Raw genomic sequence first — 18965 nt, forward strand, 5'->3', positions numbered from 1 at the left:
TGAGTTAGTGGCGCTGATCCCTATATCTATCTATTGCATATTTGGATGTGTGAGTTTATGTAGGTAGACAGATTAGAATAGATGTTTTAAATATTACACAAAAATGTTTATAGTATATTTGGTATGTGCACGTGTAGTAGGTGGTGGGGTGGTTAAATTAATTAGGTCTATAGTTGGAAAAATAAAATTGTTGATACATCGACGCCATTGGCCTGTGTATAATAAATACGGAATCCAATATTATATTTATTTTTTTATTTTTGTAGAATCATTAATGACAATTATTTTTAGTATACTACACTATTCATTAATATTCATATATTATACAGTATGCACTAAGTATAATTTAATAATTATCTCAATCTAACACTGCTCTTACTCTGTAAAAATATTATCTTACTAATAAATAATAATAATAATAATATTTTAATACTATGAAATCGTCTATTAATATATAAATTGCTTAAAAAAATGATTTCCTTAAAACTCAGAAATGATTTTAATTAAATTAAATCGTCTAACAGAATTGAATTAGATTAATTCTAAAAGTCTAATTTTTGTTTTAGCTTTTACGTCTAAAATGGTGCAAAAGATAAACTCTTATCTTTATAATTAGTGTTAATTAACAATGGCTAAAGATTAAAGTATAAACGATTATTTAAATTTAAGCGATAATAATTTCGATAAGTTGGTATTAATTTTAGCATTTATTTTTACCAATAATAAAAAAAAAAAAAATTTATTTTGATTTATTTTCATAGAATGTCCATTGTTAGATAATCACAAACTCAAAACTTTATATTACAAGTTTAAATAAATTCATTTATTTAATATACTCACTTGAACTCCTAAAATACCGAAAATTATGAAAAATGTACAACAAATCAGTACAATATTGCCTATTGGCCTCAACGATGACAGCAGAGTCTGTACAACTAATTTTAGGCCCGGGGCTCGGTTGATCACTCTTAATGGCCTTAACGATCTTAACAGTCTAAACACCTGTGAACATAATAGTTAACACAATTTTATTTCACGATAGTGGAATGATAAAAAATCTAATTTTAGTATTACGTAACATTATTATATAACAGAGAGAATAATTGGAACACGCAATGCGCGTTTCTTTGATTCATAAGTAGGTGTTTGAGAAACAGTTAAATAAATGTTCTGTATCGCTTTAATGGTAACGGCCACGTGACTTTTTTTCATTTTATACGACAAGCACACAAGGTGTGAAATATATATATATATATATATATATATATAGGTAATGTAAATATTAATCACGTCTATATCTTACTATTAATCGTATACCCACCCTCAGTATTCCAAATATTTTTGGGCTGCTTTCGGAGATCAGTGACATGAGTAAATCGATGATGGACACTACTACGAGTAATCCGTCCATAATGTTCCAACCAGACTTGAAATATGGTTCACTGCCGTAGAACATGCTCGCGGCTACGACCTGTGTAGCGCAGCGGCAATACAAATGCACACAGAGCAACAAAAAACAAACAAATAACAACGCAATCGGATTAGATCCGCTAAGGCGGTGGTTATAAATAAATTGTAATCCAAAAAGAGGCCAATTTTACTTTGACAAACATCTCGAGCGCAAACACCACGGTGAAAACGTAATTGGCCGTACCCAAAAACGTCCTCTCGTTGCTGTCCGGCGGTATGTTCGGTCTCTCCATGGCCAACGTAATACAGTTCAATGCTATAAACGTAAGCACTGCGTTGTCGAACCATTTTTGTTTGATGAACTTTCCACATGATTGCCTGAAACTTGATTACACACAGTCCGTTGGTATAAGCGAGTATATGCAAGATAATTTTTTTTTATTATTGCGAATCTCAGAAAATACACGGAATATATATAACCATTGATATAACGTTTTTAATTTGACAAAGAATAGATAATAATTTAAAAAAATTCTTGTATTTTCAACACCAATATACTCGTATGTATATATGTATGTATGTATGTATGTATGTATGTATGTATGTATGTATGTATATATGTATAAAAATGAATTCTATTAAGTGTGCAGCGCCTAACAAATTGTAATGTATATAACTTAATAATGTCAGTTATTCTTATACCTTGATGTAATATTAACTTATTATCTTATCTTTTATATTGATCTGATTAATCTGAAATGACGAAATTTAAATTTCAGGACAGTATACAATTAACAAAAATAACTTATTAATGAAAGTATAAAAGTACCTAGGAAATAATTTAAAATTGAATTAATATTTAATTTTATATTTTTAATTCTATTATAGTTTTTCAAAGCCTTGGAACTTGGAGATTTTTTTTTACTAATTTGTATGCAATATCAGTTGTCAAAGTTGACGAATAATACCTAGTTAATTCGAATCAATACGTACAGCAGTAAATAATAATATTTTTTAGACTTAACCGCGGTAAGTCATAAGAATGTACCAAATACAAGGTAACCAATATTGTATTTGCTAGGTTTATATATTATTGCGGTTAAATACACTAGTATGTATCATATTGAATTCGGTCAAAAGGCTATGAGAAATTATGCAAATTTCTCTGTCATCAGATAGAAAACAACGTATTGGGTTAATATACCAAAAATAAAATAATATTGATACTCGCAGGATAAGTGAAATTTATTTATAAATTCGAGAATTTCGTGCCCCCCTATCCGCCTTTATATTCACTATACGCATACATAAAACACCCTTATAATTATTTCAGTACACTGTTTGTTTTTAAATCCGTTCCCGTGGGGGTCCGGAAGATTAACTTATGAATATTATATGGAATTTTCTATTCGCGAGTCGTCGCGTGGCATACCGAGCCGCCGGCGCACAGTATTTTTTAACGGACATCGGTGGTCAATAATATGCTGCAGGATGTTTATACATTATTATTATATACGGGAGTACTATATAAAACTCATTTCCTCATTTCCTCCGTCAGTCTGCTGTGTTTGTTGCACGCAAAAAGATGTAGCCAACAGTATATAATGTGTAAATATTATTAAAACATATATAGATATACCTACTATGTCGGCGAAAGGTCTGGAGTACGAGCGCACTAATATCGCGGGTGGGTGGGTAATCGTTGGACAAAAGAATAGTAATAAGCTGCTGCAGACAGATAATTATTGTCGTAGCTCGTAGGACGACTCGACTGTACCCGCTTTCATATAATATACGCATTGCATAAAGAATAATCGGCCAAAAGTTGTCGGTATGCCTTTGTAAGAAACGCGTGTATTATAATATAGATACCGCTGCTGTAGAAGCAGCACAAATGTACCGTAAATGTTGTTCGTTTTCGAAACCCCATATACGACGGTCATTCGAAATAATACGATGTTCCATTCCACGACACGTTCGAAATTGTAAAAGTGCATAGCATAGTACATATAATACGACTGCTCATGATTACACGTCGTGTCGGGCTTATATGGCCGGTGTACGTGTGCAAGCATAATAATATTATTGCGCGTATATTATTATAATAGTGTTATCATTACCACATGCGTTTGCGTTTTGACATAGTCGTACGAAACTAAAATAGATGATAGGGTTTAAAGAGAGGAAGTCAGGTGTACAATGTATGTTTATACAGAGTGTCTAGGAACAGTAAATTTAAATGGTAGGAATAAGATATGATTGTGAATTGTAATAGCTTATTATTATAATTTATAACGTATTCGAAAAATAAAATAATTTATCGATCATAATAAATAGTAAAATGTTTAATAAGTAATAATCGATGATAACATATAGTATATGACAATATTGTATGTTACGTTCGAAAATAAGGCCCACTAGTGATTTCCTCTTTTCCCGGTTCTTTAATATTAAAATAGGCAAATATGGTGAGACCGGATGTTGATACAGGGGAACGTAAAAGCGATGTCTCCTTTAATAGAAAAAAGAAAAATATATATAATGTGCATGTGTAAATAATTATGTTTTTAATTGTATTATATTTCATAAATATTTTTATATTTAATCATAATAAACAAAATACTATTATAAAATTGTTAACCTATAATATAATATTATTTTATTTACCTATAACGACATAATAAAAAATAACCTTTATAATTTACAAATCTTCTAAATGTTTTTTGATACTATTTCTTTAGAATGTGAATAAATATATTATAAAAAATGAAATATATTCTACAGTATTTAATAAAGTACGTTCATAAATTATTAAATCCTTCCCTCACTAATAAATACTCTAGATCGGAACCATCATTAAATCCCTCGTCAATCATATATGCAGCGATACTATTGTCATACTAATCTATAACAGTTGCGTGTTATCGTAATCACTCCATCCTGCAACCACCCATTATATAGATTTAGAGTTTCCACATTTTCTACAGATGCACTGTATAGTATATAATATTATAGAAAATACCTATAATATATAATACGTGAGACGTACGCGTGTGTCGGTGCACAACAGTGGTGATTGTGTAATGTATTATGTCATATTATTATATTGTATTGTATGAAATAAACGGCAGGGTGGTACGTGTGACGCGTGTACAACGTGTGTTGTTTCCGGCTTACCCATGTTCCGGCGGAAATATGTACAGCGAATATTCGGCTCGGTCCTTGAGCCAACCCTTCTCCTCGAAGAAATAGAACACCTTGCGGACGTTTACCTTGGCCGTGCTAGACTCAGCGTCGCAGTCGCAACATGGTTCAGACGACTTTTCGTCGGCCGGCCCGGCGCATCCTTCTGTGTCGCACGGCTGGCAGCAGTCGTACTGACAACTGGCCAGAACGTAATTGACTGTGCTCTTTAAAAGATGATAGAAAAAAAAAATAAAATAAACCCAACAAAAACAACGTCATTGTGATGATATACATATTAAAGCCTACAGGCACAAACGACATAAGGTTATAGTTTTAGTTGTGGACATACAGATACAATTGAAAATCTGGAAGAACTGTTGATCGGTTAGGAGGAGTGAGGGCTTTTAACGCTTAAAAATATTTATTGATAAAAAATATTGTTTTCTCTTCGCTCGAAAACACAATATCGTTAAATTATAGAACAGTTGTTAATATTAACAACTGTTCTATAATTTATTACGAAAATACTTAATATACTTTTTATTTTTGTTTCACAAATAATGTATCAAAATAATATAGTCTTATAGGTATCGTATTAATCAACAGTAGTGGTTTTTCAGATTTTTTTTTAATCATAATATTTACCATTTTCAGAAAGAAAGTACTTAAAGTACATTTTCTATGAACAATATTCGTTAAAGAAAATATTAAAATTATTTTTCATCATATTTCAGGAGGCTTGAAATGCTTTTAATGAGCTAAGCTTTCCTTGATTGCTGTCGATGGTTTACACTGCGGTGTATATTATAATGACGTAATGGTTGGTACGTGGATCTAAAAATTTGTATGAGTCTGTCACAAGACTACATAATAGTCTCGGAACTAAATTAAAATATTTTAAAGGTGTTTGACTAAAGTTATCCAAGGGATATATTGTATTATAATAGATAGTATAAAAAGTATCGACAGTATAATATTATGTCATCGTGATAGTATCTGATATGGGGTTTTATTTCGTTAACAAAATTCTACGATTGTAAGCGTCCCACGTTGTCTGTTCGAGCCTTTTTCCAGACACGATGTGTACGCGTCACGTATGTCCGAAAGTCGGTGAGGTCGGTGGTGTAAATAATCCTTTTCCCCGAAGTGTAAAGTCGTAATGACAATAATATTAAATTTCGAAAACTTTACTGACTGTGTTTTGTGTTATTTTTCTTTTTCTCCGGCGGCAACACACCATCAAAGTGGCGCCGTTATGTATACGACGTGACGTTACATCATTTCGCAGTACGTTAAATTCCGACTCTACGTCACGCAATATATTATATAGCTTATTGTATATACATACCGCGTGTGGCTACTCGAGTGTGTGTTTCTACTGTTTCTAGACCCACAAGTTCATTTTCCCTGCCAAATACTCAGTTTGTAAACTTGTGCGTACGATTGTAATTGGTATTCCCCGCAAGTGAGTATTTTTAATTCACTCTCGTAGTCGGAACGCTCATAATAATATTTTCTTAGATTGAACGATTCGTTTAAATCTAACGAACCAATTTATTAATGGTCACTATATTTTGATGTCAAAGATTTACGCACTGGTGATTTTTCGTTTATCTTCCACAGTTTATTGGGAGTAAGTGCTTGTTTAAAACAAATACTCGTAAGTTATTATTGCACATTTATCAAGTCAAAGCCTTACAAAAGTTAACCAAAGAAATTCGGAATCTGAATTTTCATAGTTATTTTAAAAATATATATTTTTTTTTTTTAGATATTAAAAATCGATATTTAGATTGTTAGGGTAAATAAATACGAGTGATCAAAATTCTAATATTTTTGAAATTAAAAAAAAAAAAGTGTGAGTATCTAAAGTTAATTATTTTATAATGAGGTGTATTTTTATGTTGATAATAATGTATTTAACGTACCTATAACAATTGTGGTATTACCCAAAATGCATCATAGCTAAGTATATTACGACGAAATATAAAACGCCGTTGCCAGGATATTATATCCTGTGTCGAATTATCATTAAATCGATCCGACTATTAATGTTTTGAAAAGTAATGATCTATTGTCTTTAATTAAATATAAACACCGCTGCTTTCAAAACTACCAATATAACTTTCTATTATAGTTAATAAATTTCTATATATACATTGATATTGTCTATGGACAGAACCGGACTAATACATTTAAACCTGGGATTATATGATTATGTAATCCAGTGGCGTACACAAGATTTTTAAATGAAGGGAGATAGAAAATTAGATTTCAAAGTTAACCACGGTTGAACTACTTCAGCATAAACCGCCGCCAGTCATCAACCAGCACAATAACAATAGAATATAGATTAAATTTCAATAAATATTATTTTTCCTATGCCTTGTATTTAATAAAATATATTAATTTAAATTTTTACGATTAAATATTTTTTTTTATTTAATGTTTGGGGTTAATAACTATTGAGATTATTTTAGTGAGATTTCTGTATGAGATAAAATTTGCTTTCTTTTAAATTTAAAATTAATTATTTCGGTTAACCCTAAAGAGATGAAAATCTTTAAAAACTTTTTCATGTGTCATACAAATTTGTTTGAAATAAAACATGTATATTGTATGGTGTACACTCGATAGAAGGTAAAAAATGTTTAATTTTGACTGTAATTATTTTTATTTTTTTTTAAATTCCTAAATACATATATTTTTAAATGTACTTGAATAAACATTCTTTATTTTCTCAAAGTTCTGCATTTTTTAGTGGTAAAAATGTATGATTAATTAATTATTTGCGTGGGATTTATTTATTCTCAAGATTAAAATGATATAATTTGAAACCAGAGTAATATTTAATATTCTAAGCTTGCAGGTACTTGATAAATATTTGCATTTTAAATTGATTACCTGTTGTACAGTGGATGGAGACTTTTCAATAGTATTATAATCGGACAACATATTGTTTGTTGCACGGAAATTTGGCGATGGACTTTTGGAAACGCCGCCATTACATTGAGAGTGGTCTTGTCCAACACTAAATATGAAATAACCACAATATATAATATTAATTTATATATTAATATGCAAACACTTTTTTTTCATAATAATTATGTTAAAAATATTTTCATTGAAACATATTATAATATATTTAATATTTATGCGATTTACAAATTTCTTTTACCTTGAATTCACTGAATGGCTATTGTTGTTCAAAACCAGTATTCCTTGATCATCACTTTCACATTCTACATTACTAAATTTTGATTTTCGCCTCAATGAGGGTCTCGAAATTTTCCACGAATACCGTCTTTGAAGTTTTTCACCATTTTCTCCACTGTAAACAGTTATTTTTTTTTTAAAAAATAAAGTTCTAGTGTTTGCACAATTTTCTAAGGCGACGGTCAGTATACGTTTACTATTACACACTTTCTGCACGTATTACGTTACACGTATATCATACGTCAAAAAGGGTTGTAGGAAAAAAAATTAATATATACTTTACAGTATATAGATGCACATGAAAAGTATACTACACATGTGCAGGTAAATTTATTAAATACAAAATACAAGTTTATTATAACAAAGGAATGTATGTTAGATGTATGAAAATAATGAGCATATTAAATCAAATGAAAAAAAAATAATTTTATAACTTACTGAAATATATGACGTCAAAACTGAGAATATTAAGATTTGACACTATTAGATATATACAAACTGAAAATTAATTCAGACGTTTTTTTCATAATATGTTATATAGGTGCATGCAAATTTTACGTTTCAAACACCCCTTATTAATTTAATTTACTTCAAGATATTCACGATTTTTCAAAAGATAGAAGTTCTGTATTGTCCATTGTTTTTAGAATGTAACTCTCAGGACCCCCATTCATCATAAAAAACCCTTTGTGTAAAGAACCACCAGGGTATAAACTATAAAGTAGGGTGCATGCAAGTCCAAACTTTCACTTTTAAATAATATTTCAAAGATAAAAACCTAAAAATGTAACTCTTTTATGCTTTAAATATTAAAATAACAAGCGTAGGTAATTAATTATATTATGATATTGTATGTGGTACGTTCTTGCGCTATGATTCAAAATCACACGTAAGAAATTAAATTTATGCCCTGAGTAACTTTCCAACTTAATTAATTTTCTTTTTAAATTTAATAAATATTTTAAACGAACCTTAAACACTATCAAATGGTGCAAAGTATATTTTAATGAATTAGTTACATACTTGTATAGATTATATTTACCTATAAGAAATGTCTTCCGGTATAGTTTCAAAACTTTGATTCACTACTAACTTTTGTGGACTGGAGATCTGCGGAGTTCTGTTGTTGATTTTAGGAAACTTAGAAACACTCTGCAAGCTATTTGTTGACGAACGCTATTTTAAATAATGTATAACAAATATATTAATTATTGATCATATTAAACAGTTTATCTTTTCATACATAGGTGAAATAAATGGATAACTGATCTATAATATTGAACGGCGTGTGTATAAATTTATTAATGTGGTTTCATTTTTAGTACATTAAATTACTTAAAATATTAAATTAAATTTATTTATAACTTATTTAATTTTTTTACGCAATTTATAGTTTTTGTTTTCAGAAAAGATAAATCTTAATCAAGCTTTGCTTTGTAAAGTTTTTCAAATGTGATAATCTACTATCACTTTCAAATTTAAATCTATCTGATATCCAATAGCTTTCCTATTATAATATCAATTAAGTCATATTTATTGTACTTTTTTAAAAAAAAATCACTTCAACTCAAAAATATATTATTGTTATAAATTGTTTTATTTGTATAACATTAAATTTAACTATTCAAGCAATAAATACAATAAGTTAAAATACATTATAAATTAATAAATCAATAATTTGGTTAATAGTGTTGAACACTTTTTAAGTGTTTTATAATGTTTTATTGATATATGTTGTATACTCCAAATGATAAAAAAACAAACACAATGAGAAATATTTTTGAGAATCTATCAAATATTATATTTTATTTCATTGTGCATAAGTGATTGATCATTATTTATTAAATGACTGATATTTGAATAATAATATTCACTAAATGTAATTCGTAATGATCAAAGAAGATTTATGTTTATGGAATAATATTTGTACTTATATGATATTATTTTAATATCTTACTGTTTAAACTACAGTTCACGAGTCACTACTTATAATATGTAACGAGCGTTTTACAAACCACTGAACAGTCAATTGAATCAATCGAAAATCCGCTTCCATTTGTGTCAAACGGCAAAAATGTATACGGTGTTAGTGACTGAAATCGCCGAAAATCCCTTGATTCGTGAGCGGCATTTGGCGAGTCTTGCGGTGTGGCCGCTGTATGTGTAATTATCGGCGGAGGTGGAGCAATTACTAATGAAGTGTCTATTATCACAAAAATAAAATAATTGTTTTTTTTTAAGTTTATTATTATGAGAGATTTTTTCAGTTTCTGTGGGTTTCCTTAGATAAATTAATATCTTAATAATCTTAATAAACGGTTAAAATGAAACAGGAAAAAATATGTATCAATAATAGTTCAAGCATATTAAGTAGGCTTCTATTTACAGATTATCAGACTTTGACAAACCTAATCCACGAATACAATTAGTATAATCAAATTATAAATATTAATTTTATATTAATGTTTTAAGTAAAAGAGAGACGTTTTACATTAATTTTATCAGTAGTTTTATTACAACGTATATTACTGATTATTCATATTAATTAATACATAATATTGGTATGATAATCAATATCATAGTAATTTCAAGTAAAGCATTACATTTCACATGTCATCAATACATCAATGAATAGCAATCAGTAAATATATATTATATGCATTGTATTCATCAAAACACATTAAAAGAACAAAAGAATAAAATACTAAATTGTTTTCATCAATAATATATTTTTTGTGTGATTTAGTATTTTATCATATCGATTTTTAAATAAAATAAAAATAAAAAATTATAATGCTGATTTAATTTTCATCTATTTTATTGAATAGGTAAAAACAAATTGTATTATAATGTGCGTCATAATTTATTATACATTCAAAAATGTTTAATAGGAATCATTTCAAAATAACTTAAATTATTAAACTATTATAGTTAAAAAAAGTCGACCAAATTGCACGGTTAACTTCAACTGAAATCAAGTGAAATATTCATTGAATAGAGTTTATTTTGATTTTCATAATAATAATAATACAAAGAAATTTTATGGCGTATATGGTATGTGAGTGTTTATCAAGACTTCTTGTCTATTTCTGATAAAGTTTTGAATTCTATTGGGTAGAGGAAAAGTACATACTTTACATATAAATAAATAATAATAGACGAAGTTTAGAGTACAAAGAAGATATATTTTGTTTGTAGAACTTAGTTCAATTTTAGATAAAACTAATCAAATTAGTTTTGTCTTATTTATAACTATCCTATCTAGTTCACCAACTCTTATATACGTTTATATATTATACTACTATAAAATAATATAATTATTTTAATTGCTGGATATTTAAATATATAATTAATCAAATAAATATTCTTAATTCAAATGAAATGTGTATTCTTTAATATTTTACTGAATAGTTTATGTATTGACTATATTGTAGATTAATCAGGTATTATTATAATATTGATACGACTTATGAAAGAACAGTTGTTGTAAACATGTAAACCACTTTAATTTCGTAATATTATTTTTGTATTATTCTATTAGTAATTGAATAAAAACTGATATATAAATAGATAACGTTGAGAATGCTTCTATACGCTGCACATTGTATGAAAATAACATTGCAAAATTCATTATTAAATATTTTAATTTAGAAAAAAAATGTACGTATGCATAATGCTTGCGCGGTAGTTAAATAATAGTTGACCTACAATAAACTTAAAGTTTTTAACTAAATATTTTTAAAAATAAGAATATTGAACATAGATATCAATTTTTTTATAATTTATTTTTAGTTATAAACAATTATGCTTGTTTTGAATCAATCGTGAAAACATAACCTGTAATTAAGCTTTTATACATTTTCGTAGAAATATGTTCAATTTTTAATAAATATATAATATTTAAAAATAAAACTAAATAATATACTTGTACAAATTTTCAAAAGAAAATAAATAGTAGAAAAAAAAGTCTAAAGTAAAATAGATAGATGTAGTAGATTACTAAAAGTCGGATTAAAATTAAAATTTAATAAACTTCGAATAACGCAATATAGTATTATGTTAAGGACCCTAAATAACTGTATAATTTTAAGAATGTGTAATGAGAAAATATACAATTAGTTTCTATACTAAAACTCAAGTTTTCACGGTTAAAGTAGTGGCTTTTTTATCCTGTGCTTTACTAATAAGGTTATTTAACTCAAGATTCAATTTTTCAGGATAGCACTTATAAACATCGAACGTTATATATATATTATATATCTTTTGTAAATTACATATTGTTATAAAACTTAAGTTGCTCTTCAAAGTTAATTAAACTGTTGTGAGGTATAATGTATGAAATTCAATGTTGAAATATTAAATTTATATTCTACGTTAAATGTTAACAACCAAATAAGTAGTTATACCAATAGAATATAATGATAACAACTTCAACTTGACGGGCATGTAATTATGGATGTTGTGTCATCTTATTAAAAATCTAAAGAATAATGGTCTTTTTAATTACCATAAGATAATAACTAATTACTACTAAAAAAGTGTTTAAAATAACTGCATTAACTTTTGTAGCTGTGTTTTCAAAATAAGATTTTCGAAAAAAGGTATTAAAATTATATTATAACTTACCCTTGTGTGTATTACATTTATTGGTTATAATGTCTCTGTTTGGGTTTTCGATTTTTAACTCAGTATTTGGTTTTCCATTTAGGCTTTTTTTCTCTGTACACATTTCACAATCCCCTTTGTCATCGCCATAACACGAACAGGTGCATTTGCACCACGATGATTGTTGTTGCCTCTCGAGCTCCCGACGTTCTCTTTCTCTGCGTTCATTTCGCTGAAAATATAAATAATATTGTCCATTAAAATAACTCCGTTCCCAAATTATACAGCAGTGATCTGTATACGTTAGCTAATTAATTTATTACTCAAAATTAATAGTTGAATATTTCATATATAATTTGTTTAGATGTTCTTATGTAAAAATAATGCAATTCAAAATGCCACTAAATAATAAGTAATTACAAATAATTATAATATTATTTTTTTAGTTTTAATAATAATACATACTATTATAAAATTTATTATTTAATTGTATACTAAAATTAAATGTTTGTTTGGTTCTACGTCTTTAAGTTTTTAAATACCTAAGTTTAATTACATATGATTTAAAAAAAAATAGAATATTTACGTCATATTAACTACTATATTTCTACATAATATGTATGTAGATTAATTTTTATCAGTTTATATTAATTATATTATTTAAAAATGTACTAAGTTTTATTGATATTTCTATTCTAGAAAAATTGATATAATAATACATGGAATTGTAATAAATTAAATTTTGCTTTTTAAATAATAATTTAAATTTTTAGTTTTTTAATTTTAATTAGTACATTTTTATGTAAAAAATTATGTATGAATATGAAATATTGAAGCAATTGTTCGTTATTTAAGCATTTGGATTTTTGATTAGAGGAGTGATGAGTATCGGTTGTTTATCTAGAAAAATGTGTGATACACTACTAAAAAGTAAAAACGTATATTTAAAATATTAATGCTTCTATTATTATAGATAAAACCATTTTAAAAATAAAATGTGAAAAAGATTATATATTTTTGAAAATAATAACAAGTGCTTACTGTAATAATATTAAAAGATTTGCAGAGTATACCTTTAATATAGGTATATCAGTTTGATAAACTCGACGATATAATATACTTACATATAAGTGTCAAATACTCAAAATCTCAAATGGTACACAACGGCGGCACAAAACTTAAAACTAACAAATACAAAAGAATCTCAACTGCATGCAATTTTAAAGAATTGTTTCTATTTATTTATTACAAAGCGTATGGAACTATGCAATTTTTTCAACGGTAGCTATTACCTCTGAAGAAAATCCTTCAACCAAAATTGCTACAAGTAAATTGAACAGCACGTAATTGCCGAAAGTCATCAGCGTCACGAAATAAAGAGCAGCCCAATGACTCGTTTTTTCCATTCCGTTAAACAACACTATATTCCAGTCTTCTTGTGTTAGAATCTGTGCCGAGGTAAAAATAAATAATAATGTTTAAAATCGTTGAAAACACATATTTCGGAAATTAAATTTAGAATTTATTATCTTATTATAGATTCGATAACGTGCAATGTTCATAATATAGTAAAATTAATTTTGTTTTATTCTAATATATTGGATGAATATTATAATTTATATATATTTTTATGTGTATCGAAAAAAGTTTATAGGTCCGACTTTATAAGCGGTGTTGTTGAACAAATACTAAAAAATGATTCTGAATCTATAATTTTATAATAAAAAAAAGCGGTTGTTAGAAGCACAATTGTGAAGTAGGTCACTAAAAGCATAGTACGACCATTGGTAGTATTGAAATGGTTTCAGTGTTTCACTAATCGAACAAAAAAATAATAAACATATAGATGTTCTTCTCATTTTCTAAAAAAGGCAGATAAAGGTAAAATACTTAGGAATAAAAACTATTAGGTAGTACAAACGCATTTTACTGTGGCTAAAATTCAGATGAAAAGTATTTAACAATTAATTGTGGTATATTCATGACGTTTAAACATATTTAAAAATGTTTTTCACAGTATTTCTTTTTTTATTTTAAATAAGGAGTAGTTATTAGAAATAACAATTTGTTTGTGCCATTAAAATAATAAATTGTGTCTCATATTTATTTTGAACTTGTTGCGTTACAAATATAATATCATAGTAATTACATGTTCATGTTTATTCTGATAACGGTGATTATAAATAATGTTTAGGAACAAAAAGTGTGTTAGTTCTATCGTGAATTTTAGTAGTGTGCATATTCTGTATTGTTTAAATACAACACAGAATAAAACAATGGTATTAAAAATTATACACGTATTTCGATTTTAATATAACGAATACATTTTGTTTCTGTTATTTTACAAAATTATTTTATAAATGCATTTACTTGCTCTCAAATACATTTTTAAAAACATAAATCATGTTTCAAAATAATTCAATTGATTTAAATATAGGTTTATTACAAATTTTTAAAATGAAAGTTCAATGTTTCCCACTAAAGTTTTGCAAAAATTACTGATATATTTTACTATCATTCACAATATTATCAATAATTGTACATTTACATACGTAAATACATATGTAAATAAATTGTAAATTTTTCTTAGTTAATTATTAAATACGATGAATGTAAATAGTACTAGGTTAACATATTTTTAGAATAGGGCATTTATTTTAGTGTTTGCACTTATCGATGTTTAACTGTATGAGGGTATGAACTTTGCGTTTGCTATAAATTAATAATAAAATGGTATTAATTCAGTTAAAAATAAACATAGTTAATAAAGCTAAATAGCTTATAGAAAATATTGTTTTATAGTATGCAAAAGAACATGTCGAAATATTAAAAATTAATATGACACTTTAAAAAATGTCGATTTCCTCTTGACTCTTGTGAAAATATTAATATATTATATTATAGGTTATAAATTAGAATTTGAATGGATTAGTGGTAAAATGCGTTTGTCCATTACAACTATCTAAGTATTTGATGACCTACTTGAAAGACGGTGACTGTTGCCCATAATACATTATTAAAATGTTTTCGATCGCAGACGCACAGGGGATGTTTAGTGACAATTTCTTTGCAGTTGCATTCCCGGGCTCCATTCCCGTACATGCAAAACTTACCACCGAAAAGATACATTCCGAGAATGCTGCAAAGAATGTATTTCTACGTAAAATAAATAGGTAGGTACTAGTTAAAAAAAATGTATTTAAATAATTACAATTTTATTTTATTTTGTAATATTTCTATGTTTTCACTTTTTGCTATCATATTTTTTTTATACGAAATATCAGCTGGTTGTCAATTTTGTTTGTTTAATTTTTTACGCGTTGATAAAAATTATGAACGTTTGTAAAAATTATATTATACATCGACTCATAAATTATCACGCGGTGTGTATATATGATCTGCGTGTTTATGTTTTTACTTACATATTTTCGAAGGTGAAAATCATCTTTGTATGTACATCTTTTGTGGTATAATATGTTTATGTTACACGAATAAGATAAGTTGTATAATATTGTTATTGTAATACTTAAGTTTATTAATAATCCGTTTTAATACTAAATAGTCGTTAAAAAAAAAATAATAATAATAATATGACATCACAAATCGTTCGGTTCGATCATGCAAGACTAACAGTAGCACGAGGACGAGTTCAGAGTGACAGAGGCGAGTTTGATTTATAATAAATATATATAATAAAAGTGAATACATCCTAAGTATTAGACTATAATAATAAAAATACAAATTGTTTACAAATATATTGTATATGTATATTTATAAATAGATAATTTGTCTAATAGTGTAATATTATTAACCTATTTATTGCTATTTAGGACTTACTACAAGTCTATATAATATATTGGTATGATCTATGACGGGTGTGTCACAGTGTTTTTTTTATGTTTCTAAGTTTTACGCTATGCGTGTATGAGTACATGGGTTTTATGTGCTTTTTTCTGCACCTGTTGAAACATTTGGAAAATGTGCATTGGGCGTAAACTTTCTCTCTTTATTTAGTATTTTAGTTTTTTTTTAACTCCAAATAAAATATACGATCCACGGGTATTAAAAAAAAAAGAAAGTTTTTCAAGAGCAAGTCGATAACAATTTATGTGAAAAATACACATATAATAAATAAATGTAAAATGGTTAAGGTTTATTGCACAAAAAAAAAAAAAAATAAAAATCGGAAGATTTTCTTGTCAAGCTTTCTATAATGCACAATGAGGTTTTATATCTGCACAATGCATACCCTCACTTGGTTTCAACAGGGACGAAAACACTTAAATACGTACACGTGATATTTACGGGTTTACCGTAAATATCAAAATCCACATGTGCGTATACTACTTATAATATATAATATTTAAATTGAGTTTTGGCATCTAAAGGATTTGTTTGATAAAATGCTGGTTTAACGGTTTTCGATGCACATTAAAAATTATAGACATCGTTTTTTTCTCCTTGTGCCCTCATTTTTTATTAAAATGAGATAGCAACAGATATGTTAATTACAGTATATTAGCTGTTAGAATTAAATTCGAAATCCTATTTAAATGTGCAAAGCCAAAGCGTTAGGTAGAAAAAAGAATATAAACAGATTAAAAAAAAAGAGTTAATTTTAATTTGACCCATATATTTTAATTATATGTTATAATATGTAGATTAATTTTAATAATATAAGTTAATGGCTGAAAATGCACAATGCAGCTAAAATGTACACTATCAACACTTTACATAAGAACCTCGTTTGTGCAAAATTAAATCAGAATAACAATAATTACAACCATTATAATATTATGATAATTGTTCTTACAACCATTACATTTAAAATAATTTAAATTTCATGTTGTTTTACCCACAATATTATTAATAATACGATGTAATTGATTGAGCATTGTCCACTGGGATTCTAAAGATAGAGCCTTATACTAAAACTAAAAGCATAACAAAATGGTTTCCAGAATTCCCGTGGGCACTATATTTATGTACTTTGCGACGAAGTTTTCAATTTCTTCTAATGCTAGTTCATTACGGGTTTTTTTTTACGAAATCTATAGATTAGATTACAAAACATTATTTTTCAAAATCGTCTAAACCATTAATGTATTATTCAACATATTAATCAAAAACAATAAAATACGCGTCTCGAAAAGATCATTAAATATTTAACTTCATACATTTACAGCAAAGCTTTATAATAGGTATTCGTTTTAGACAAACTGATGAAAAAAGTTGTATTTTCCTGTTAAGATGAAGTGTTTATCTAATATTTATAAAATCATTATTAAATAAATAATTTAAATATTAATATATATTAAACATTTATCTAATTAAGTGTAATTTACATCAATCTGAAAATATGAAAAATTAATAAAGAGCACTGTAGAAAAACACATTAAAACTTAAACCAATCAAAGATCTTGAAAGTTGACACTGCAATATACATAGGCGTTTATTTTATTTATATTTTTACGAATTTAATAAATTATATAACATGCATTATACTATACTTTATAGGTATCGAAAATACATTTTTTATTGATTTTATATATTTATTTTTTTTTAATGTTTTGTACAGTATTTTATAATATAAACGTTAGCTTTATCGAATGAATTTTTAATGCCATGTCTGATACTGTCATCTGATAATGGGGGTTTTTTTTCATTATATAATTATTTTTATGCGCTTGCCATTGAAAATAATTACAAATTTTATTTTATGTTACTTAAGTATATAAAAAATAGATTCAAAATAATTAAGTTATAATATTTTTTATTTGTAATATTTATTTAAAATGTACCTATTTTAAAGATACATTTTACGTTTTGTTTTTATTTCAGTATTTTTATTTTTTATATTAAATTACTAAAATTAAATATTCGTGTTTCATTTACACGTTAAATAAATAATTTCTCTTTTTCTATTTCTATTGTTTTTGCACAAACGGGTTTATTGTAAAAATGTATTTTATGTCGCGTGCTGCAATTTTACCAGGAAGACAGAAAACTTGAGAGGAAGATTTAATACATTTTAAATAACCGGAAATCTTTCCAGGTACCTGAAACACAGTGACTAACGCCCACAACAACGAGTCAAAATTCTTTCTGTCGCACGCTACATCATCCCCTGTTCCATCATTCTTTCGGCTACAGAATTTACATCCGAATAAGTTCATGCCCAGTATACTACAAAAATATTAATTGTTAATTCTAATCTGAATTCATAACGGTTAATTAAATATGTATATAATATGTATTCAATTCTCATGTTAGAACATAATTGCAATATTATGGAAGCTTAGTGAATTGTATGTATACACTAAACTTTATTTTGTACGTAGACATGAGACAAAATACTATTTTGAAAATAGATCTTATCTCTCTCTTTTGATATATTTAACGAACATGAATTCAAATACCATATGTACGGCAATAGTCAATATTTTAAAATATATCGAATTTACTATGTTGTATTAAATCTAGATGTTGATATTGTTATTATGAAAACAAAACAAGAAATTTAAATCATTGAACTGTATTTGTGTTCC

General features: G+C 26.8%; 1 protein-coding gene across 2 annotated transcripts in view; it reads right to left on the reverse strand.

Annotated features, from left to right (window-relative positions):
- The window catches only part of LOC132920321 (voltage-dependent T-type calcium channel subunit alpha-1H), a 236979-nt gene that overhangs the window by 17046 nt on the left and 200968 nt on the right, over window positions 1-18965 (reverse strand). Inside the window, exons 17-27 of one of the 2 annotated variants that reach the window (XM_060982614.1) lie at window positions 15400-15556; window positions 13710-13865; window positions 12439-12649; window positions 9828-10015; window positions 8855-8988; window positions 7775-7927; window positions 7501-7627; window positions 4588-4820; window positions 1602-1794; window positions 1322-1471; window positions 841-1002 (exon numbers count right to left, since the gene is read on the reverse strand). In XM_060982614.1, the coding sequence (XP_060838597.1) occupies window positions 841-1002; window positions 1322-1471; window positions 1602-1794; window positions 4588-4820; window positions 7501-7627; window positions 7775-7927; window positions 8855-8988; window positions 9828-10015; window positions 12439-12649; window positions 13710-13865; window positions 15400-15556 (1864 nt within the window). Of the gene's footprint in view, window positions 1-840; window positions 1003-1321; window positions 1472-1601; window positions 1795-4587; window positions 4821-7500; window positions 7628-7774; window positions 7928-8854; window positions 8989-9827; window positions 10016-12438; window positions 12650-13709; window positions 13866-15399; window positions 15557-18476; window positions 18604-18965 lie in introns of both variants that reach the window. The other variant, XM_060982615.1, reaches the window with a different exon arrangement.

Source organism: Rhopalosiphum padi, chromosome 2 (genome assembly GCF_020882245.1).
Source record: "Rhopalosiphum padi isolate XX-2018 chromosome 2, ASM2088224v1, whole genome shotgun sequence".
NCBI classification, from domain to species: Eukaryota; Metazoa; Arthropoda; class Insecta; order Hemiptera; family Aphididae; genus Rhopalosiphum; species Rhopalosiphum padi.